The sequence below is a fragment of the Phacochoerus africanus genome, chromosome 2 (genome assembly GCF_016906955.1).
Source record: "Phacochoerus africanus isolate WHEZ1 chromosome 2, ROS_Pafr_v1, whole genome shotgun sequence".
Classification (NCBI taxonomy): domain Eukaryota; kingdom Metazoa; phylum Chordata; class Mammalia; order Artiodactyla; family Suidae; genus Phacochoerus; species Phacochoerus africanus.
The window spans coordinates 232313851-232339407 of NC_062545.1; the positions used below are offsets into that span (position 1 = coordinate 232313851).

The window sequence follows — 25557 nt, forward strand, 5'->3', positions numbered from 1 at the left end:
CAAAGATCTTTTTAGGATTATATTCTGTTTTTATTAATGTTGTCTGATACCTAATGGGAAGTTCAGTCTGCAGAGTCAGCCTCTTCAACTCAGAAGAATTACATTTTAGTATTTTTTAGTTTGTAACGTCTCCATTTTCTTTAGGGAATCATTTGTGAGCTGATTGAATTTCTTAGGTTTATATCCCATGTATTATGATTTTTAAAAATAATTGAGCTATATTGTTTTTGCCACAGTAAGTCCAATACTTAGTTACCAATTAAATTCTCTTAAATTTGATATAGGTAAAATAAAGTAATTGGATGATTTTCCTTTGTATTATAACAAAGTTGACAAAGTAGTTTCAAAGACCTGAAGATACTTATTTCCTACGTAAAACAAATACTTCCCTTGAAATATTCTCATTATTTTTATAGAAAACCACCTTTTTATTGCATAAGGAAAAAAATTTTAGTCAATTCTTAATCAGAACTATCACAGATCTCAATTAATGGACTCAGAGTTACTGAAGTATTATTTTGGATTCTTTATATGTTCATATACTTGGCACTTAATGCATATTTTTACTATTTATATCAGTTCCCTCAGTGAAACAGAAGATTCCCTCCCTCCTGGAAAAGCAGTGTATTATACATGGGCTGACCCAGTGGGCTCTAGAAAGCTGAAGTGGAAATGTGGAAAAAGCCACGGTGAAGTAACACATAAGGATGTATGTACTGGATTGGTTATTATTGTGTTTTCAACAATCTTTTTTTTTTTTAAGTTACTCTCTTTCAGTCTTACTGGTTTTAAGGCCTCTTTGTGTCAACACTTGTTTAAAACTAACAAAAATTTTTAAAGCAATATTCAACTTTAACTTAGCCAAAACTGAACGCAGTCCCATTTTGTCTGCCTCCTTATTTGCTTCTATCATGTTGTAAAGGAGAAACTTAGAGAAGTACTTTCAGCATTCAGTTTAAACATATATAAAAATATTCTCTTCATTGAAAGTTATCTCAAGTCACTTAAAGCTACAAATTTCCATCCAAAAACAGTATTAATTTTATCTGATAAATTTGGCTGTTGTATATTAATTATTTTTTAGTTCAAAATATTTTATAAATTTCATTGTGATTTATTTTTGTATTTTGGCCTCATGATTTGTCCTCATGATAACTTAAAAGTAGGTTATCACTTACTTTTCTGAAGTATTTTCTAACTGTGTTTGTTTATTTCTAATTTAATTCCACTGTGATCAGAGAACATTCTCTGATTGAATTTGAGCAGTTTGTTGTGATTGACTTTGTGAGCCAGCATATGGGCAATTTTTTAACTATTTCATGTATATTTGAAAAAATATGTATTCTAAATTTGTTGGTTACAACATTCTATATATGTCAATTTACTTAGATTCTATTGTGTTGTTTAAATCTATCTTACTAGATTTTGTTTGTTTGTTTGTTCTGTTACTTTGAGTGTGCTGTTTAAAATCATGGATTTGTATGTTCCTCTTTTGGTTTTGTTAATTTTGGCTCTTATATTTTGAAAGTATATGATTAGGTAGATGCAAATTTAGAATTGTTATGTATTTTTGTTGATTTGATTCTTTTATTAATATTTAATATTACATTGCCCACCACAGTATCTTTTTTGGCTCATTCAGACTTAAAAAGACTCTCAGAGGCCTCCTTGGGAGGATACAGGCCAGGAAACACAGCATGCCAGCAGGGAACATCAGACAAGTTTAGGAGGTATTCTCATTGATCACTTCAAGTGACAGGTTTGATGTGAGGGAATAAGGCTCACTGAATGTGTTATGAGCCACCTTGTCCTATTAAACCCTACTCCACAGTAGCATATTCTCTCTTATAACAACCTGTGAATATTACAGGTTCTTTGCAAAGGACATGTAAGGATCATCATACTAAGAGAAGCTTAAAGCTATAGTTTCCTGCCATATCAAAACATGCAATCTTGACTTGTTAAAACCCACTCTAAATTAGTAATTGTATCATTTTCCCAATAACATACAGGCTTTTGATATTCTTTAACTTCCTTTCTTACCTTTCATCTTATATAATATTGTTGTGTATTTTATGTCTAAATATATGTTAAGTGCCGTAAGAAATATTTTTACTGTTTTTTCCAATTAATATTCCACTTAAATTACCCACATATTTCTCCTTTTTGCCACTTTTTATTTCTACCTGTATCTCCATGTTTCCACTTGGGTTCATTTTTCGTCTCTTTACTCATATTTTGTATTTTGTCTTTTTTAGGGCCACACCCATGGCATATTCATTCTTCATACATGCTTATTTTTACCTGTGTGCTGGACATATTATATGAAAATTTTTAAAGATAATTTGATGCTCTGTATGATATTCCCTTTCTCTTGAGAACATGTGATTTTGCCTTTGTCAGGCAGCTTGTCTTGGAGGAGATTGCCTTAACTTATTAAGGAGATTGCCTGAAATTATTTAAATCTGATCTTCAGCCCTTCTGAGGACTACTGTACTTCCAGTTTACCCTGGCTTAAGTGTAGCCCTTTGGGGACTCAACTAAAACCTAAGCCCTTGACCTGATCTTTTCGGTATACCCTGTGTTCTGGTTTTGGTCCTTCCACATCAGTAAGGTTTCAATATTTCAGGTTTTCTTAACCTCTCAGAGTTTGCCTCTATTTTAGAACTGGCAGTTGTGAGCTCCAAATACAAAGTTCACTTTTACTGCCTTTCTTTCTCTTTCAAATCTGGTCCCCATTAATTTTCACTACCTTGGTAGCTTTATTGTCTTTTCAAACACATGTTTTCCTTTTTTTTTTTTTTTTTTGTGCAGTTTTGTTCTTAGCAAGAGAGTTGGTCCAAGACTACCTAGTCTTCAATTGCGAGAGCAGAAACTCATGATATTTTTTAAAGTTAATCTTGTTTGATTATGAGAATGTAATGTCATTTTGTGTATTGATTTTTTTTAATCCAGAAAACTCATTGAATTCTTTTATCGATGTTGATTATTTGTTTTTTATTTTTTCTTATAAATAATCATGACACTTAGATGAAATGAGGTTTTTCCAAGAACTGGTTCTTTGAAAGGGTGAACAAAATTGACCAACTGTAGTCAGACTCACCAAGAAGAAGAGAAAGAACCCAAATAAATGAAATAAGAAATGAAAAAGGAGAAATCTGAACTGATACTGCAGAAATAAAAAAAATCCTTCAGAGAATACTATGAACAATTACATGCCAATAAATTTGACAACCTAGAAGAAATAGACAACTTTCTACAAACACACAGCCACCAACACCAAATCAAGAAGAAACAGATCGTTTAAACAGACCCATCACTAGAAATGAAATTGAATATTTAATAAAAACACTCCCTTCAAACAGAAGTCCAGGACCAGATGGTTTCACAGGCAAATTATACCAAACATGCAAAGAAGAACCTATACTAGTCCTTCTTAAACTTTCCCAAAGATTAAAGAAGGAACACTCACAAGACATTCTGTGAAGCCACCATCACCCTAATACCAAAACCAGACAAAGATTAGTATCTTTGATGACTATAGATGAAAAAATTCTTAGCAGAATTATAGCCAACCAAATTCAGTAACGCATATAAAAAAATCATACGCCATAACCAAGTGGGATTCATCCCAGGTTCACAAGGATGGTTCAACATATGCAAATCAATCAACATCATACACCACATTAGCAAAAGAAAAGTCAAAAAGCACATGATCATCTCAATAGATGCAGAAAAAGCATATAACAAAATCCAACATCCATTCATGATTAAACCTCTTACCAAAGTGGGTATAGAGGGAACATATCTCGACATAATAAAAGCCATTTAAGACAAACTCATGGTCACTATAATACTCAACAGAGAAAAGCTGAAAGCATTCCTCCTAAAGTGTGCAACAAGTTTGCCCACTCTCATCACTTTTATTCAGCATAGTATTGGAAGTCCTAGCCATAGCAATCAAACAAACAAAAGATATCCAGATTCGAAGAGAAGAGGTAAAATTGTCACTATATGTAGATGGCATGATACTATATATAGAAAACTCTAAGGACTCCACACAAAAACTACTTAAACTGATAAATGATTTCAGCAAAGTCACAGGATACAAAATTAACATTTAGAAATCTGTTGCACTTCTGTATACTAACAATGAAATCTTAGAAAAGGAATATCTTGAAAATACTTTTTAAAATCACACCCCCCAAAATTAAAAACCTAGGAATAAACCTCACCAAGGAAGTGAAAGACATGTATACTAAGAACTCTATAACATGAATCAAGGAAATTAAAGAAAAGTCAAAGAAATAGAAAGATATCCCATGCTCCTGGATTGGAATAATTAATATTGTTAAAATGGCCATACTACCCAAAGCAATCTACAGATTTATTGTGATCCTCATCAAATTACCCATGACATTTTTCACAGAACTAGAACAAATAATCCAGAATCTTATATGGAACCATAAAAGACCCAGAATTGCCAGAGCAATCCTGAGGGGGAAAAAAAGTGGGAGGCAAAACTCTCTCAGACTTCAGACAATATTACAAAGCTGCGTAATCAAGACAGCGTGGTACTGGTACAGAAGCAGACATACAGATCAGTGGAACAGAAGAGAGAGCCCAGAAATAAACTCAGATACCTATGGTCAATTAATCTTCAGCAAAGGAGCAAGAATATAACATGGGAAAAAGACAGTCTCTCCAAGTGGTGCTGGGAAAAGTGGACAGCTGCATGTAAATCAGCAAAACTAGAACATACCCTCACACCTTGCACAAAAATAAACTCAAAATGGATTAAAGACTTAAACATAAAACATGACATCATAAAACTGCTAGAAGAGAATATAGGTCAAACATTCTCTGATATAAACTGTACAGATATTTCCTTAGGTCATTCTCCCAAGGCAAGAGAAATAAAAAAAAAAAAAAAAAAGAGAGAGAACTAATCAGACTTAGAAGCTTTTGCACAGCAAAGGAAACCCAAAAGAAAAAAAGACAACGTACAGAATGGGCGAAAATCCTTGTAAATGATGCAAATGACAAGGGCTTTATCTCCAAAATATACAAGCAACTCATATAATTCAACAATAAAAAAAACAACCCAATTGAAAAATGGGCAGAAGGAATAAATAGACACTTCTCCAAAGAAGACACAGATGCCAGTAGGCACATGAAAAGATGCTCAGCATCTCTAATTATTAGAGAAATGCAAATCAAAACTACAGTGAGGTACAACTCACACAGATCACACTTATTAATGACCATCATTAGTAAGTTTACAAATAACAGATATTGGAGGGTGTGGAGAAAAGGGAACCCTCCTACATTGTTGGTGTGAGTGAGTTTAAGCTGGTGCAGCCACTACTGAGAGTAGTATGGAAATTCTTTTAAAAACTAAATATAGCTACTGTTGAAAACAGTATGAAGGTAAACTAAAAATGGATCTACCACATGATCCAGAAATCCCACTCTTGGGCATATATCTGAACAAAACTGCAATTCAAAAAGATACATGTACCCCTATGTTCATAGCAGCACTACTCACAGTTACCAAGACATGGAAACAACCTAAATGTCCATTGACAGATGAATGGAATAAGAAGATGTGGTATATATCACAATACAATGCTACTCATCCATAAAAAAGAACAAAATAATGCGATTTGCAGCAACATGGACACAACTAGGCATTCTCATATTAAGTGAAATCAGAAAGAGAAGAAGAAATACCATATAATTATCACTTAAATGTGGAATCTAAAATATGGCACAAATGAACCTATCTTACAGAACAAACACATTGTTATATAAGTTCAGCATTTACCTTTAAGTGTGATCTTTGCCAAAGTTCGGTGTGTCTTTGTTTGAGGAGTTTGATAAAGAAGTTAAGAACTTTTAATCTAGTCTTGGTTTTCCAAGAATTTTTATTATTAATGGATATAGGATTTTGTAAAATATTTTCTTCCACTTGGGTACTATTTTGTTTGTATAACATTCCTTTCTTCAGACATTTATCTAGGATCACTTTCCTTTTGCCAGTGTTCAATTCTTCCTATAGAATTTCCTTGAGTGAGTCTCTGCTGATGGTGAAATTTAGCAGTTTCCATTTGTCTTTAGGTATCTTCAGTATACTTTTCTTCAGTGAAGAATATTTTTGCTGAGTAAAGATGTCTAGGTTCAGAGTTATTTTTCCTTAGCCTATTGATGGCTTTTTTCCATGTCTTCTAACGTTGCTTCTGTGGAGTCCAGTTTTGTTTAAATGCATTTGAGTTTTGCCTATAATTGGCCTAACCTTATTTTTTTAATTCGTGATTATTAGATTTATTTGGGAAAAAAAAGGCTGTTTTATGACAAAAAGCTATTTTAATATAAGAATAATTTATTTAACCTGTCGATTAGTACTTTTGCATATTTATGAGTAAAAGTTTATAAAGATAAACCAGAAATCCACTAAAAATATTAGAAAGATTTCAAAATTACTTGGAAATAGGTTAGTTTATTTACAACTTAATGTAGTTTTAGTGCTCTGCATTTTAGAAAGTATTATAAATCACATGATTGTATGATAACAGCTCATTTTTAATTTGAGTGGATTATAACATTATAACTGTATATTCAGATTTCCTATTAATCAGAATATTCACTTAACTAAAAACTTATGACTGACAATTATTAGAATTTTTTGTGTTTATCCTGCCATTAAAACTGAAGACCTGATATTAACACAATGCTTACATTTAAAGGCTTCCTGCAGAATTAACCCTGTAGTAAATATTTGTGCTTTGTAGAGCATGCAACTGGATATCAGATATTCTTCATCTTATTTAGTTCATTTCTATAAGAAATATGAATGTCTGATTGAACAACTTTTAACATATACTGATTAGCCTGAAATGTGAGAGTAAAATTTTGTGTTACTGATGAGCTTACAAAGAATACTAGATTTTACTATAATATTAAGAGAACAATTGACTAATCTTCTTGACTTCATAATGATGATGGCAGAAGCTATCATCAACTGATTATGTAGATTTCCATATGTTACACAGCTATTAATGCATTTTATGCAACCTTGTGAAGTAGGTATGATTACTTTTCTCATTTTTCTAGTGTCAAATCCAGATTTCATGTTGGTTGAGACCATACTCTAATATTTTATTTTTTGATGGTTTTGTTTCAGGATATGATGACACCTATAAATATGGGGAAAAAGACCATTTATCTAGTTTCATTCTTTGAAGGCTTACAGCGCATTATTTTATTCACTGAAGATCCAAGGGTATTTAAAGTGACATATGAAAGTGAGAAAGCAGAGTTAGCAGAGCAAGAAGTTGTTTTGGCATTGCAAGATGTTGGAATTTCTCTCGTCAACAACTATACAAAGCAAGAAGTAGCCTATATTGGCATTACAAGGTTAGATGTATTAAAATTTAGATATATTTAAGTAATCAGTTCTTAATCATTAAGAGTAGTGATCATAGAGAGTTTCCATTGTGGCCCAGCGGAAATGAATCTGACTAGTATCCATGAGGATTTGGGTTCGATCCCTGGCCTCACTTAGTGGGTCAGGCATCCTGTGTTCCCATAGCTGTGGTGTAGGTTGCAGACACGGCTCAGATCTGGCAATGAATCATCAAAACAAAATTTAAACTAAATCATTTTAGATTTCACAATGTTTTGTTTTGTTTGCTTTTTAGGGCCATACCTGTAGCATATGGAAATTCCCAGGTTAAGAATTGAATAGGAGCTTCAGCTGCTGGCCTATGCCACAGCCACAGCAACGCGGGATCCAGGTCACATCTGTGACTTAAGCTGCAGCCTGCAGCAACACCAGATCCTTAACCCACTGAGTGAGGCCACAGATCAAAACCCACAGCTTCATGGACACTAGTCAGGTTCTTAACCTGCTGAGCCACAATGCAAATTCCCAAGGATAATGTAGTTTTAAACCTTTACTTGAGTTAAGCTCTCAAATAAATATATAAATTAAAGTTATATGACACAGATTTGAATTTGTTTTTCTATCTAAATTCAGCTGGAAATACCCCTAAGCTTCTCACTAAATGATAATTATGCTATTTTAAAGGGCATGTTAAGACTATTATCCTTTGGGAGTCCCCTGATTGCCTAGTGGTTAGGACTTGGTGCTTTCACTGCTGCAGCTTGTGTTCAGTCCCTGGCCTGGGAACTTAGATCGCACCTCAAGCTGCTGTGTACTATGGCCTAGAAATTTTTATTCTAAAGAAGTGTTTTTATGTCTTAAATAAGGTCAGGAGTTCCTGTCATGGCTCGGTGGTTAAAGAATCTGACTAGGAACCATGAGATTGTGGGTTCAATCTCTGGCCTTGCTCAGTAGATTAAGGATCCGGCGTTGCTGTGAGCTGTGGTGTAGGTTGCAGACGTGGCTTGGATCCCGCATTGCTGTGGCTCAGGCATAGGCCCGTGGCTACAGCTCCAATTCGACCCCTGGCCTGGGAATCTCCATATGCTGCAGGAGTGGCCCAAGAAATGGCAAAAAGACAAAAAAAAAAAAAAGGTCAAATAAACCTAGCAGATTTTAAGCCTGTGAAACCTGAGGCCTGAGCTTGTACCTGAATCCTCACAGAGACAATGTCAGGTCCTTAACTTGTGAGCCACAATGGAAACTCCTGCAGCAGCATTTTTTACCTACATATTGCAGCAAGACACTTCCCCACAGTTATCATAGGTATATTTAAACTTATTTTTCTACTTTTGCACTATATTCCATTCACTCTTGCCTTTTGAGACATTGACCAAGTAATTCTTTTCTATCTTCTACGTTAACAATTTTTGACTATTGGATTGTTACCATCAGTGTTATTTAACTAAAAAAAAAATTCCCTTGAACCTACTTGTCCTGCTATGTAATGCTCATTTCTGTGCTCTTATTTTATAGCCAAACTGCACCCAAATGTTATCTATTACCAAAGATACATTCCTGTCTCAAATTCTTTTTTTTTTACCAAATTTTTCTTTAACCATTCCGAACAGGCTTTTCCTTTCAACATGCCATGAAACTGGTCCTGTTAAGATTACCAGAGACCTATGTATTGCCAGGACCATGGTACAATTACTAGTCCTCATGTTGCTTAAGTTCATAACATTAATCAGAGACCCCTTAATACAGTTTCTCTGACTTTACTTCCAAGATATCTCACCAGCTTAGTTTTTCTTTTTGTCCCAATGTCTTAGCCTGACTTGTTGGTTCTTTGTCTTTTTCTTATACACTTAATATTGGGCACTTTCAGACTCTTAGACCTTAGTCATTTTCTCTTCTCTGGTTCAGTTTTATGATTTCAAATACCAAATATATGTCAAAACCTTCTAGAAATATGTCTTCAGCTGGATTTTTGTCCTGAACTCCAAACTTACCTATTTAACTATGTCCATAAAGTCTCTACTCAGGTATCTAAGAGACTTCTTAAGGTCTTTAGTATCTAACACAAACTCATTTCCTTCTACCAAAACTTGCTTTCCCATTCAAGTTCACAACAACAACATTCTTCTTGAGCTCAGGCCAAAAACTTTTGAGTCACCTTTGATTCCTTTTCTTATCCATCTAGAAGTAGTGTGCCGGCTCTGTCTTCAAAACCTACCTAGATTCTGACAACTTTTTACTGCCTCACTCTTATCATCTTAGGCAGAGCCATCACTTTTTCTTTGGGTTTACTTCATTAAATTCATAACAGTTTTCCTGCTATAGCCTTCATTTATATCTTTTCCTTCTTTGCATCCCAACACAGAGTATATTCATAAACCTTAAGTCAGAGCATGTTGCTGATAATCTTCTCATTATCTTTCAATGGGTCCTCATCCCAGAAAAAGTATCTTTCGAGGCTTTACCTAATTTTGCCTCTTACTCTTACTTTATCTCCTACTCTTAATGTGTTCCAGGCATCCCAGCCTCCTTGCTCTTATGCCTGTACCATAGGCATGCTCTGCTTTAGAGTCTTTGCTCTAGTTTGTCTCTCAGCCCAAAATATTCTTCTCTCGTCTGCTGGATAACTTTTTCATCTTTTTTAAGGTTGTTGAAATCTTAGTTTCTTAATGACAGCCCCCATTGACCACTCTATTTTGATACTGCAACCCCCACCACTTTGCATATCCCAGCACTCCAGATCATTCTTACTCTGTTTACGGTTTCTAATTTCAAAAGCATTTTTATCTCATATTAAAATGTGTTAATTTATTATGTTTACTGTTTATTGTCTATCACTCCTCAGCTAAAAGAAAGCTCAAAAATGGTAGAAATGTTCACTAACAATATCCCCACCACCTACAATAGTACCTGAATAGGAGTTTAATAAGGTTTGGTTGAATGAATTTATGTTTGTAAACTTGAAATGTATATCATTATAGCTAAAGATATTGCAAAAATATATTGAATGTTTGGTAGTTCATGTAACAAACCAGTGAAAATGAAAATTTTTACAAATTAGTACCATGATTTTTTCTTTCATTTGTAAGTTCTGATGTGGTTTGGGAGATAAAGCCCAAGAAGAAGGCAAGATGGAAGCCAATGAGTATAAAGCAAACTGAGAAGTTGGAGAAAGAATTTAAGGAATATACTGAATCTTCACCATCTGAAGATAGAGTTGTTGATTTGGACAGTAATACGATGGTAATATTTTTAAGTACTATTAACGAAGTTTTAATTTTTATCTGTTGTAATTAGATGAATCTTGTGTTAGTTTTTTAAAAAGTCTAGTTTGCTTACAAAACAATGAACTCTGGTATACATACTTTATATAAACTATTTTAAAGGGATAGTTATCTATATTAAGATTTTAGACTTTTAAGTTGCTAATGATCTATTCCTTGGTTAACAAGAAGCTAGTAAGTTTTGTTTTATTTTTTCTTTTATCACTATTTTTTGATAATTTTTTGTAAAGTTATAAAAAAGTGGTAAAACCCAAGTTATATGGATAATGTTAATATTTTTGTGAATTGTGTATGGATATGGGATATAAAAATCTCAGTTAAAACCAAATTATATATTTAGCCTACTATTTAAATTAATATTAACTTTAAAGCTTTTTGGTACAGATTGCTAACTTTAATAAAGAGAAATTCCATGTTTGTTTTTTGTGGTGATGGGCGTATTTTTCAGGTTCGCTTCACACCTAGTGGTACTAACATGAAAATTCTGCAGCCACGTGAAATCGCTATACGAAGAAATTATCTTCCAGCGTTAAAAGTAGAATATAGCACATCTGCACATCAATCATCATTTAGAATTCAAATTTACAGAATTCAGGTGAGTCAGAAAAGATAGACAAATTATATCCTAAAGGAACACGGCAATAAACCAAATATATTCCCCATAGTCTGTTTTGTCTAGTACTTTAGATTCATTCTTGGACTAGAGTTTTTGATTTCTTCTACTTCTTAAATCCTGTTGTACTAGTTCTGTTCTATAATTAACATATTAATACATTGACCTGTGATTTGTTTTCTTAGATTCAAAACCAGATACATGGTGCTGTATTTCCATTTGTGTTTTATCCCATTAAACCTCCTAAGTCGGTCACCATGGATTCAGGTTTGTTTGTTTGTTTTATTTTGTTTTGTTTTGGCCATATCTGCAGCATGCAGAAGTTCCCAGGCCAGGGATCAAACCTGCACTACAACAGTGACAATGCCAGGTCCTTAACCACTGAGCCACCAGGGAACTCCTATTTGTATTTTTTGATTGCCATAAAAACAGTTGTATTAGCTATTTGATTTATTTTACTACAAAAATATCAAGCAAAACTATTCTCAACTTTAGTTTCTGTTGGATTATTGGAAAACTAAAAGCTTGTAAAAGGACCAGGAAGTATTCAACTAACTTCAATAAAACTCTGAGTAAAGACTACTTAGAAGTATATATATATATATATATACATATATATATATATATATATATATATATATATATATATATATATATATATGGAGTTCCCATTGTGTCACAGCAGAAGTTTCCTAGCCTGAGAACTTCTGTATGCTGCAGGCACATATGTGTATATATATATGTGTGTGTATATATATATGTATATGTATATTTGTATATATTATATAATATATATTTAGAAATATATATATTTTATATATATACATTTAGAGATATTTATATTTAAGATTAATAATTTATAAACCCCTAATTTAAAAGCTACTAAGACTTTTGACTAAATCATGAATTAGTCAAAATATGAATCACTTAGTTCAAATTAAGTGTTTTCCATATGCTTCATTTCAGATAAGAATAACTTACAAATTCTTTCTTCCATCTGTTCTTCCCATTCACTTTTCTTCTTTCTTTGCTTTCCCTCTTCCTTTCACTTTCTCTTCCCTTACCACTGCCTTAGTTCCCTCTCTGCCTGCTTTTCACCCCACCTCCACACCACCAGCTCCAAACAGTCTAAGAGAGTATTCATTATTTGCTTGGAAGCTCTTTGACCAAGATATGTGCCCAGGTTTCCTCCATCTAGAAGTTAACAACTAGACCTTGAAATCTGTGTTTTCACAGTTTTCCTGATGATTCTAAAGCATACTTCTAGTTTAAAGTCACTAATTTTTAAAGGATCACTTATCTTTAGGGAGTTCCCTTTGTGGCACAGTGGTTAACAAACACAACTAGGATCCATGAGGATGCAGGTTTGATCCGTGGCCTCGCTTAGTGGGTTAAGGATCTGGCGTTGCTGTGAGCTATGGTGTAGGTTGCAGACGCAGCTCAGATCCCTTGTTGCTGTGGCAGTGGAATAGGCCTCAGCTGCAGTTCCGATTCAACCCCTAGCCTGGGAACTTCCATATGCTGCGGGAGGGCGGGGGGAGCCCTAAAAAAAAAAAGAAAAGAAAAGAAAGAGAAAGGATCACTTATCCTTAAAGTGATACAGGTTATTAAAAATTACAATCCTGGATTCTGAAATTAAGATTGTGATAGATCTTATAAATATCAGTAATTATAAATGATACTCATGATTTAGGAAACAGTTTATTTGTCCATTGTGATTTGTATTAAGTCGCTAGAAAATGCTTATCCTTTATTTAAAGCATCATGGGATTAATTATGTATATTAACCTTTACAGCACCAAAGCCCTTCACAGATGTCAGTATTGTCATGAGATCTGCAGGGCATTCCCAGATATCACGTATTAAGTAAGTGTCTTAATACTTGTGTGTGCATTTAATGTTTTTATTTAAATATATGAGCTAATTACACTCTTAAATAAATTTTAGATGAGTCAAAGATTTAAGTGTAAAATATTAAATTATAAAGGCATAGGAAAAAATCAGTCATTTCATAATCTTGGGAGAGTCAGAAATCTCTTAATGAAATATACCTAAGTACTAACTATAGTCATTTCTAAATTGTGTGTATTTTATTACTTTCTTTTTTATTTATTTTTTTTCCTCCAAAGTTGTCCATAATTACTGCATACTGTTTTAGAAACAAGAAAGAAAATTATACTTTCAAATTCAGTCACCACCCAGTTCAAGAAATAGAACATTGGAGTTCCCGTTGTGTCTCAGCAGAAACAAACCTGACTTGTATCCATGAGGATGCGGGTTTGATCCCTGACCTTGCTTAGTGGGTTAAGGATCCAGTGTTGCTATGAGCTGTGGTATAGTTTGCAGACATGGCTCAGATCTGGCATTGCTGTGGCTGTGGCATAGGCTGGCAGCTGTGGCTCTGACTCAATTCAACCCCTAGCCTGGGAACTTCCATACGCCAAGGGTACGGCCCTAAAAAGACCAAAAAAGAAAAGAAAGAGAACATTGACAAAAAAATCCATCTATGTATATCACTCCTGTATTTTTTGTTTTCTCCACCCTAATACCAAGATAAATACTAATTTTATTCCCATTTTTAAATATTGTTTGATTATTTGTGTGTATGTAAACATATGGTGCTTACTTTGCCAAATTTTTTTCCTCTTTAAAAAAGGTTTTTTCCAAAGTGTAAATATACTCCTGGGCCTTTTTTCATTCAAATATTTACTGAAATTTATTCATTTTGTTGTGTGTAGCTAGAATTTATCATCACTAGTATATAATATTCTATTGTATGACTATATACCACACTTATTGATTTTCTCATTTTGAGTTTGTTGCTCTTATGAAGTGTTGCCATGACATTTTTTTAATTCTTAAATATCAGTGTTCTGATATCTATCTAATAGTGTCTTCCTTTGTAATTTTGTTAATGCAACTAATCAGTGATTCTTTAAATGTTTTTTACTTTGTGATATAGGTATTTCAAAGTGTTGATCCAAGAAATGGATCTCAGGTTAGATCTTGGGTTTGTTTATGCTATAGCAGAACTTATGACAGCAGCAGAAGTGACTGAAAAAGCAGAGGTAAGACTTAAAATAGTAACATTGATGGGAGGATTAGGGATAAAGAACTAAAAAATGGTAAAATTATACATTCTTAAAGGTATTAATAAGGTTTTTGTTCCATCTTAAAAACACAATTTAAGAACTATTATTATTTTGCTGTGGTTGTACATTAGTAGAAATCATATTTTAAGATTATACAAGTTGGACGCAAGATGAATAACTTTTTTAAGGCAGGTTTGAAATAGGTGGAAAGATTTTAGGCCAAAAATAGAAGAGGATAATCAGTCATATTCACATCACTGTTTTTTTCCTATTTTATTTCCCTGGGTTGCTTTTGTGTTGATTAATAATTTAGAAATTTGGGGAGCTCCCTTTTGGCTCAGCAGGTTGAGAACCCGACTAGTATCCATGAGGATGTGGGTTCAGTCCCTGACCTTGCTCATTGGGTTAAGGATCCAGCATTGCTACAAGCTACAGTTATAGGTTGCAGATGTGGCTTGGCTCTGCTTGGATGGGCTAGCAGCCGCAGCTCCAATTCAACCCCTAGTCCAGGAGTTTCTATATGCCATGGGTGTAGCCCTAAAAAGAAAGAAAAAAAAATTTAGATATGACCAGGATATTTGATGAGAAAATGGATTAGGCAAATAAGAGGTAATATGTTCTTTGTGACTGATAGACTATAAATCACAGTTATGGGCTGGATGAGATATGTTCTCTTTCAGCTGCCCTCAGAAAGAATTTCAAAGAACAAAGTAGTTTACCCTTGAACAATGTAGGGATGAGGGACACCAACTCTGAACTCAATCAAATCACTATGTGTGGTTTATACTTTGCCCTCCGTACATACAGTTCCTCCATATTTGTGTATTCAACCGAGGATTGTGTAGTGTTATAGTATTGGCTATTGAAAAAAAAAAAAAATCCATGTGGACTCTCACAGTTCAAACCCATGTTGCTCAAGAGTTAATTGTATATGAGTAAAGAAAGACAAGGGCAAATATATATTTTTTCCTTTTCATAGCATTTACTTAATAACAGTATATAGTATAGAGCTATAGTGTATATACCACATGTTTTAATGCATTTGAAGTATACAGTTTAGTGGTTTTTGGTTACATCAGAGTTGCACAACCATCATTACTATCTAATTCTGAAACATTTTCATCACCCTAAAAAGAAACCACCCTAGCCTCAAGCAACTACTAATATACTTTCTGTCTATAGGTTTCCCTATTCTAGACATTTAGTATTAATGGAATCATACCCTATGTAGTGGTTTTGGATGCCCTTCTTTGATTTAGCATAATGCTTTCAAGGTTCATCATGTTGTAGCATGTATCATTACTTACATTCCTTTTTATGGCCAAGAAATATTCTGTTGAATGGATATGCCACATTTTGGTTTATCCATTCATCAGTTAATAGACACTATGGGTTGTTTCTACATTTTGGCTATTATAAATAATGCTGCTATAAATATTTTTGTTCTTTTTTTTTTTTTTTTTTTTTGAAACGGCCACATCCACACCATATGCGTATTCCCAGGCTAAGGGTCAAATCAGAGCTGTAGCTGCTGGCCTACACCACAGCCACAGCAATGCCAGATCTGAGCTGCGTCTGTGACCTACACTGCAGCTCATGGCAATGCTGGATCCTTAACCCACTGAGCAAGGCCAAGGATTGAACCCGCGTCCTCATGCTTAGTAGTCCAGTTCACTACCACTGAGCCTCGATGGTGACTCCTTGTTCAGGTTTTTATGTGGACATACATCTTCAATATTCTTGGATTTATACCTAGGAGTGAAATTGCTAGGAACATAGTTAACTCTTTAATCATTTCAGTGTTGCCAAACAGTTGTCCATAGTGACTGTATCATTTTACATTCTCAGAATATAGAGGATTCTGATATCAGGAGATTTCACCAACACTTGTTATCATCTGTCCTTTTGATTCTAGCTATCCTAGTGGGTGTGAAGTAGTAAATCACTGTGGTTTTGATTTGCATTTACCTAAAGAGTAGTGACATTGATATCTTTTTGGTTGACAATGTTGCATATCTGCTATGTTGACAATGTTACATATCTGCTATGTCTTTTCAAAGACATTGCCTATTGCTTAATGGATTGAGTTTTTTTTTAACCTAGTTGTAAGTTCTTTATGTATTCTGAATACAAGCCCCATATCAAATATACGATTTGCAAATGTTTTCTCTCATCTGTATGTTGTATTGTACTTTCTTTTTGTTTTGTTTTGTTTTATAAGGCTACACCCACAGCATATGGAAATTCCCAGGCTAGGGGTCAAATCCAAGCTAGAGTTTCTGGCCTATGCCACAGCCACAGCACTGCCAGATCCAAGCCACATCTGTGACCTACACAGCAGCTTATGGCAACGCTGGATCACTAACCCATCGAGCAAGGCCAGGGATAGAACCCACATCCTCACGGATCCTAGTCAGGTTTGTTACTGCTGAGCCATGACAGAACTCCGTATTTAACTTTCTTGATGCCTTTTGAAGCACAAAAGTTCTTTTGGTTTCTTTGGTTTTGGGGGGTTTTCTTTTATTGGGTTTTTTTTTTGCTTTTTAGGGCCGCATTCAGGGCATATGGAAGTTCCCAGGCTAGGGGTCAAATTGGAGCTACAGCTGCTGGCCTACACACAGCCACAGCAACAACAGGATCAGAACCACATCTGCAACCTATGCCATAGCTCATGGCAACACTGGATCCCCAATCCACTGAGCGAGGCCAGGGATCGAACCTGCATCCTCATGGATTCTAGTCAGATTCGTTTCCACTGCACCATGAAGGGAACTCCACAAAAGTTTTTAATGTTTAATTAAGTCCAAATTATTTTTTCTTCTCTTGCTCATGTTTTTGGGGCCATTTCTCAGAATCCAAAAGTGAAAAATATTTAGCCCTGTGTCCTAAGAATTTTAAAGTTTTAGCTCTTAAAATTAATTTTGGGTGAATTTTTGTGTACGTATAAGGTAAGGATCCACCATCAGTAAGTTTTGAAGTTGAGAAATATGAATAGTCTTAGTGGGTTTTTTTTTCTTTTCTTTTTCAAGATTGTTTTGGCTATTTTGGGTCCCTTTGCAATCTCATGTGAATTTTAGAATCAGCTTGTCAGCTTCTTCAGGGAAATCAGCTAGATTTCTGATGGGGATTGCATCGAATGTATAGAATTTGGGGGGTACCACCATCTTAACAGTATTAAGTCTTCCAGACCTTGAACATGGGATGTTTTCCTTTTAAGTAGATCTTCTTTATTTTCTTTCACCAGTGTTTTACAGTTTCACAGTATTAGCTTTATACTTCTTTTGTTAAATTTTAGTATTTTTTGTAGTATTGTGAATGAAACTCTTTGTGATCTCATATTCATTTTTTTTTTCATTGTAAGAAATATAATTCTAGAAATACAATTGATTTTTGTATATTGGTCTGATATTCTGCAACTTTACTGAACTCTTTATTAGCTCTAATAGTTCTTTTGTGGATTCTTCATGGTTTTTCTGTATAAATATCATGTAATCTGAGAACAGAAGTAGTTTTACTGTTTCTTTCTAATATTGAGTGCATTTTGTTTATTTTTCTTGCCAAATTCCCCTGCTAAAACCTCTAATATAGTGTTGAATAGAAACATCAAAAGCAGACATCCTTGCCTATTTCTCAACTTAGAGGGAAAGCTTTCAGTCTTTCACTATTAATTCTGATATTGATGATGGATTTTTTGTTGTTGCTGTTCATACCCTTTATTGGCTTAAGTTTTCTTCTATTCCTAGTTCGTTGAATGATTTTATCATGAGCGCTAGGTTTTTTCAAATGCTTTTCCTGCATTTTTCGGGATGATCATGTATTTTTTTGTGTATTCTGTGATATAGTTTATTATATTAATTGTCTTTTGGATGTGAAAATCATTTTGTATTTCTAGATAAACCCCACTGGGTCATCTGTGTAATTTTTTATATTTTTCTGGATTTAGTGTGCCAGTATTTTGTTGAGGATTTTTGTGTTATTCATGAGGTGTTGATCTGCCATTACTGGCACAAACAGTATGCTTTTTAAGTCAGTTAAAAAAAAAAAGGGCATGTGTTTATTCCATCTTTTATAATTATATAATTACCTTTAACAGTGTTTTTGCTTTTTCACTTGGATTCTAATTACCATTACTTGGTTTCTGCTTGAATACCTTCTCTTGGTATTTCTTCTAAGGCAAATCTGCTAGTAACAAATGGTCTTAGTTTTTGTTTATCTGGGAATGTCTTTATGTTCCTTCATTTTGAAAGGTAGCTTATGCAGTGTATAGAATTTTTGGTTGACAGTTCTTTTTTTCCTTTGAGAACCCTTTCACCCCCCCATCTTCTTAACTCCTTGTTTCTGCCAAAAAGTCAACCATTAATCTTATTGTAGTCCCCTTATATGAAATACTACTTTCTATTTTTTTAACATTTTTTCTCCATTTTTGAATTTCAGCATTTTTACTATTATGTCTCTGAATTTCTTTGCCTTTATTGTACTTGGAGTTCATTGAATTTGCTAGATACCTAGCTTAGTGTTTTTCAGTAAATTAGGAATTTTTCAGCCATTATTTCTTCAGATATTTTTCTACTCCTTTTTCTCTCTCTTCATCTTCTGATATTTCCCTATTGTGTACATTAATGTGTTTCATGATGCCCTATATTTCTCTGAGATTGTTCTTTTTTTTTTTTATTCTTTTCTCTCTGTTTTTTATTTAGCATAATCTCTAGCAGTTTATCTTCAAGTTTACCAATTAGGCATAGCATTTAATTTAGCATATAATGAAGGATTTAAATTTGTTCTGCCAATTCAAAGACACTGTGTTGAGTCCTTCTAGCAAATTTTCCACTTCTTTTTATTACATTTTTCAACTCTAGAATTTCCATTTAGTTCTTTTTTACAACTTTTCTCTGTGTATTGATGTTCTCTTTTTTGATGTAACATTGTCATCACTCTTTACTTTCTTAAACATGGTTTCTTTTAGTTTTTTTAACGTAATTATAATCGTTACTTTTAAGTCTTTTCCTTTTAAGTCCAATCTGGTCACTCTTGGGGGCAGTTTCTATTGCCTACTTTTTTTTTCCAGTATATGAGTCATATGTTTCTTTTTTTTTTTTTTCTTTTAGGCAAGAAATAGATTTATTAAGATAGGACTCTTGGGAGAGATGCAAGCGGGAAGGCAAGGAGGCTCTGCCCCAAGGATTGGGTGGGCTGAATCATACATTTTTATGTCTTTGCATTTCTCATAATTTTTTTGTTGGAAATGACATTTATTTTTTATTTTTTTAATTTAAATTTTTTTTTTTTGTCTTTTGAAGGCTGCACCTATGGCATATGGAGCTAGGGGTCAAATTGGAGCTGCAGCTGCCAGCCTATGCCACATCCACAGCAATGCCAGATCTGAGCCACACTGGCGACCTACACCACAGCTCACAGCAACACTGGATCCTTAACCCACTGACCAAGAACAAGGATTGAACCTGCGTCCTCATAGATACTAGTCAGATTCGTTTCTACTAAGCCATGACAGGAACTCTGGAAACTACCATTTTAGATAATACAGTTGTCCCTTGGCAATTGTGGGAGATTGGTTTCAAGACTCATGGATACCAAAATTCAAATATGCCAAATCCTTCATGTAAATGATGTAGTATTTTCATATAACCCAAATACATCTTCCCATGTGCTTTAAACAATCCTTAGATTACATATAATACCTAGTACACTATTTTTTTTTGTTCTTTTTTAGGGCCACACCCATGGCATATGGAAGTTCCCAGGCGAGGGGTATTCCTAGTACAGTTTAAATGCTATGTAAATAGTTGCTAGGGTATGACAAATTCAAGTTTTGGTTTTTGGAACTTTTGGTTTTGTTTTTTTTTTCCGCTGTTTTCATTCTGCAGTTTGTTGAATCTACAGATGAGGAACCTGTGGTTATAGAGGGCCAACTGTATACAACTGTAACAATGTTGGGTACTTGTAACTTTTCCCCAAGGGTTGTTATTGTTATTACTTTATTAGTTCAGTGACTGGCTGGATTATTTTATTGATGTCTATCCCACCCACTTGCTTATCTTTCCCTGCATTGTTAAGCCTTTAATGTTACTCCTCAGGGAAGATTTGGAATACCCATAGTTACCCTGGAATAACAGTGGTTTTTATAGGACTCTCTGCATTTCTTTCCATGACCATACCCAATTGTAAGTTCCACTAATTTCTGGATGGTTGCTTTTTTTTTTCCCCAATAATGCCTTAGGCCATAAATTGCTCTACAGAGACTAATCCAGTCAGATTTGGGCTCCTTTGAAGGAATTGATCTGGAAATAAGTGTTTTAATATTTGTTCTAATCCCAGTTCTTTCGTGAAAATTAATAGGCCTACAGTTTGGCCTGTGTGTTCATTGAGGATTTTCCTCTCAGTTGCCTTTCACCAGAACATCCACCGTCTCTTAGGCCTGAACTTCAAATTTTGTTGTAAATGAAGTCAGTTTTTTCGGGAAGAGATTAAAGTCTACTTCCCCCTCCAGACAATAGTTCTAGACCAGGGCTTTAGTGATGGGAATGGGGCAAGAGTGATCAGAACTTAGTATTCTCTGAGGTGTCGCACCCAAACAGAGCCTTTGTTCTCTCATTGGAGGCTGGCAGAAGAAGCAAGCTCCCTCTTCCTCCACAGTTTAGCCTCAGCAGCTAGGAGCTAGAGGGATGAGAAATGCTGACTTGTATTCTGCCCAGGAGGACAGTCCTCCAGTGGGAGGTGGGACAGAGAGGGAGCTCTATATGTTCTTGGGTATATCAAACTATTTTGGAGTTCTGGCTTATTGACCTGGGAGGGGGACCTGACAGAATGATCCTTTGTCAAATACCACAGACTCACTTTTCTTATCCAATTTTTAGAGATTTTTCTCTTTTTTTGGCCACGGCCATGGCTTGCAGAAGTTCGTGGGCCAGGGATCAAACCCACACCACAGCTGTGACCTAAACCACAACAGTAATGTCAAATCCTTAACTCACTGAGTCATCAGGGAACTCCTAGGTTTTCTTGAATAGATAGTTCATTTGCTTTTACTCTTAGAACCATTCATAGAGGTCTTAAAAGTTGGTTTTTTAAATAAATTTTCACCAGTTTCACTGGAGAACTGGTCTAAAGAGCTCCTTGCAATGTCATCCTAGAAGTGAATTTCCAAATATACTTATAATAAGCCTGTCATTTTGAAATTTTGTTAATCTATTAAAATGTGAATGTTGGGCTGTTTCTCAACACATTAGAAGTATTAGATTTGTGAGTATTTGGAAGAGAAGTAGTGTTGATTATCAAGAATGAAAGCACTAATCACTTGGTGAAAAGTTATTTTCAGTGCCTTCCCTTTGTGAACATGTTACTGGCCTCTGTAGGTGTGAGTAATGCATTTACCAAAAAGTTACAAGTATATTATGATTGTATCTATATTCACATGGAGAAAACTACAGTGTCTTTTAATGCATTGGATGGAAATATGGAAGATATGCTTATCAGTTTGTGAGTGACAGAACTTTTGTAACAGTAGAGATGTTAGTTTCTGAGGTGGTAACTTCCCAATCATGAGCCAGTGTTGAATTTGGATATTATAGGGGAGTATTCTGCAGTGTGTGAGCTATTGGCTTAAATTGCAGATAGACCCTTATGTCTTTAATAGTTTATGTTTGTTTCTTTATAGGTTGAGCTTTTTCATAAAGATATAGAAGCGTTCCAAGAAGAATACAAAATAGTTTCATTAGTAGATTCATCACAAGTCAGTCTCTATGAATACTTTCATATATCTCCTATCAAGGTAAGGGAAAAATAAGTCATTTTTATTTTCCGTGTTACGCTAGATAATAGCAAATTGATTTGGTCTGTTTAGGGGTTACAGCATTTAAATTATGTTCTTCAATAGCATATAAATTCTGTATCTTCCCATTACAAATATAAGTAAATAACAAAGGAGTAATCTTTAAAATTTTTATTTATTACTTATTATTATAATAATTTTTTGCCATGTGGAAATAGTGGAGCCACCTCCAGTATGGGTTTGTGTGTTTATATCTTGACCTAACATTATGTTACCTTGCTTTTTTTTTTTTTTTAAGATTTTTATTTTTTCTATTATAGTTAATGTTCTGTCAATTTCTGTTCTATGTTTCCTTGTTTTCTATTAAAGTATATAGTAACAATTTTTTAAACTTCCGTACCTAACATTATGTTACCTTGCTTTTTTTTTTTAAGATTTTTATTTTTTCTATTATAGTTAATGTTCTGTCAATTTATGTTCTATGTTTCCTTGTTTTCTATTAAAGTGTATAGTAACAATTTTTAAACTTCCGTGTATGATATGTGTGTAAATTTTTTTTTTAGTCTTTTTTTGTTGTTGTTGTTGTAGTTGTTGTTGTTGTTGTTGCTATTTCTTGGGCCGCTCCCCCGGCATATGGAGGTTCCCAGGCTAGGGGTCTAATCGGAGCTATAGCCGCCGGCCTACGCCAGAGCCACAGCAACGCGGGATCCGAGCCTCGTCTGCAACCTACACCACAGCTCACGGCAACGCCGGATCCTTAACCCACTGAGCAAGGCCAGGGACCGAAACCGCAACCTCATGGTTCCTAGTCAGATTCGTTAACCACTGCGCCACGACAGGAACTCTGTAAATTTTAAATTAATTCATAAAGTAACCTTGATTTAAAAATTGAATGTTGAATAGAACTAAAAGTACTTAAAATTTCTGAATTACTTACATAATACTTGAAGAAGACTCTTGTACAACTGCATGTACTATATATATATATATGCATATAACATAAACATATCTTTGACTTCACCATGCTTTTTTATTTATTTATTTATTTTATTTATTTTGCTTTTTTAAGGCTGCACCCACAGCATATTTAAATTCCCAGGCTAGGGGTCAAATCAGAGCTGCAGCTGCCAGCCTACACCACAGCCACAGCAACGTGGGATCCAAGCCACATCTGCAGCCTACACCATAGTTCACGGAAATGCCAGATCCCTGACCCACTGAGTGAGGCCAGGGATCAAACCCATATCCTCATTGGTGCTAGTCAGATTCACTTCCACTGTGCCACAACAGGAACTTCCACCATACTAACTTAATTCTAATAGTTGAAACATTCACTTTTGGAGATGCTTGAGTTATTGTCAGCAACTTCAACTTCTAGATTGTTGCTGTTATTAAAAATGTATAAAGATTAATATTTTCTGAGGTTTACCAAAAGAATTGGATTGAACTTAATATATATTACATTGTTGAATTTTAAATTTTTAAAGATCTATTTAGATTTTAAATCCTTTAGCATTCTATTTATTATTAATTTAGTATAATCCAGATAACTTTGAAATCTTATGGTGTAGTGATTTTAAGATGAAATTGAATTTTAAGAGTTAAAACTGTCATTATGAAGAATGTTCTTTAAATATTTCTTTTTGTCTCTTTAGTTGCATTTAAGTGTTTCATTGAGTTCGGGTAGAGAAGAAGCTAAAGATTCAGAACAACATGAAGGAATGATGGCAGTTCATTCTTTAAATCTTTTGCTGAAGAGTATTGGCGCCACTCTTACAGATGTACAAGATGTCGTTTTTAAGTATGTTTAATATTCAAATCTATAAAATGCTAAAATGTCCATTTTATATTTACATTAAAATTGTATAGGTGAAAAATTGTGTAAAGTACTTTGTAGATCATAGTCTAAGTATGGTCTTTGCTGTTAAATGAAATATAATTTAAGTAACTTGTTGTCTATTAATCCTTAACTGTTTAATAATGCAATAACTATTAAATAATTTGCTTAAGAAAGAGGGACAAGGAGTTCCCGTCATGGCTCAGTGGTTAACGAATCCGACTAGGAACCATGAGGTTGTGGGTTCGGTCCCTGCCCTTGCTCAGTGGGTTATGGATCCGGCGTTGCCGTGAGCTGTGGTGTAGGTTGCAGACGCGGCTCAGATCCCGCGTTGCTGTGGCTCTGGCGTAGGCCGGTGGCTACAGCTCTGATTTAACCCCTAGCCTGGGAACCTCCATATGCCGCGGGAGCGGCCCAAGAAATAGCAACAACAACAACAACAAAAAAGACAAAAGACAAAAAAAAAAAAAAAGAAAGAGGGACAAGGGCCATGCAAGTTTGTGCATTGTATAAGGCCTTTTTGGCCTAGGGAGAGATTCTTAAAAAGCTGTGTATATCCCAAGGTGTGATGTGTGCCATTGAAAAGATGTTGCTATAAGACCAATAGGATCAAGACTTTAAAGTACATGTGACTAGAACAAAATGGATTCCATGATAGAGGAAATAAAAGGGTTAGTTTAAATATCACAGTCAATTTATTTATTTATTTATTTATTTGCCTTTTTTTGGTGAGGAGTCTGCACCCATGGCCTACTTCCCAGGCTAGGGGTCGAATTAGAGCTATGCAGGATCTGCGTCATGTCTGTGACATACACCACAGCTCAGGGCAACACCAGATTGCAGATCCACTGAGCGAGGCCGGGGATCAAACCTGCATCCTTATAGATACTAGTTGGATTCGTTTCTTCTGTGCCAAAATGAGAAATCCTAAATGTTACAGTCTAGAATTTATACTTCGATGTGAGTCATAATGGAAGCTATTATGAGTATCTGACTAGGAGTTCCTGTTGTGGCTCAGCAGGTTAAGAACCTAACATAGTGTCTGTGAGGATGTGGGTTCAGTCCCTGGCCTCTCTCAGTGGGTTAAAGATCTGGTGTTGCTACAGGCTGCAAGGTAGGTTGCAATTGTGGCTCAGATCCAGTGTTGGAGTGGCTGTGGTGTAAGCTGGCAGCTGAGCTCTGATTCACCCCCTAGCCCGGGAACTTACATATGCCACAGAAGTGGCCCTAAGAAGAAAAAAAAAAGAAAAAAAGAAAGAAAGAAAGTAGAGTAACTGACCAAAGAGACTCAGAGAGTCTGAGTGGAGACCTTGGATTAGAATGTCTTGGAGATGACACCTAGAACTTTTATTAAGAACAGTAGTAAGAATCAGTGAGTCCAATAAGAAGTAACTGTAAATCTAAATAAAGTTAGAAAACAGATTAAAAAACATAAGTTTGAAGACATCAGAAAAAGGAATGAGATTTCTAATCTTGCTAATCTTAACATAGAATTTCCTTGTTGATGGGTCGGGTATATGTGGTGAATTAAGGTTATACATAA

General features: G+C 34.7%; 1 protein-coding gene across 5 annotated transcripts in view; it reads left to right on the forward strand.

The window, feature by feature from the left end:
* The window catches only part of VPS13A (vacuolar protein sorting 13 homolog A), a 272751-nt gene that overhangs the window by 206267 nt on the left and 40927 nt on the right, over positions 1 to 25557 (forward strand). For all 5 annotated transcript variants that reach the window (XM_047767800.1, XM_047767801.1, XM_047767802.1 and 2 more), the window contains 9 exons: positions 580 to 709; positions 7184 to 7416; positions 10492 to 10645; positions 11135 to 11281; positions 11485 to 11566; positions 13096 to 13165; positions 14262 to 14367; positions 22064 to 22177; positions 23833 to 23978. In XM_047767800.1, the coding sequence (XP_047623756.1) occupies positions 580 to 709; positions 7184 to 7416; positions 10492 to 10645; positions 11135 to 11281; positions 11485 to 11566; positions 13096 to 13165; positions 14262 to 14367; positions 22064 to 22177; positions 23833 to 23978 (1182 nt within the window). The remainder of the gene's footprint in view (positions 1 to 579; positions 710 to 7183; positions 7417 to 10491; positions 10646 to 11134; positions 11282 to 11484; positions 11567 to 13095; positions 13166 to 14261; positions 14368 to 22063; positions 22178 to 23832; positions 23979 to 25557) is intronic.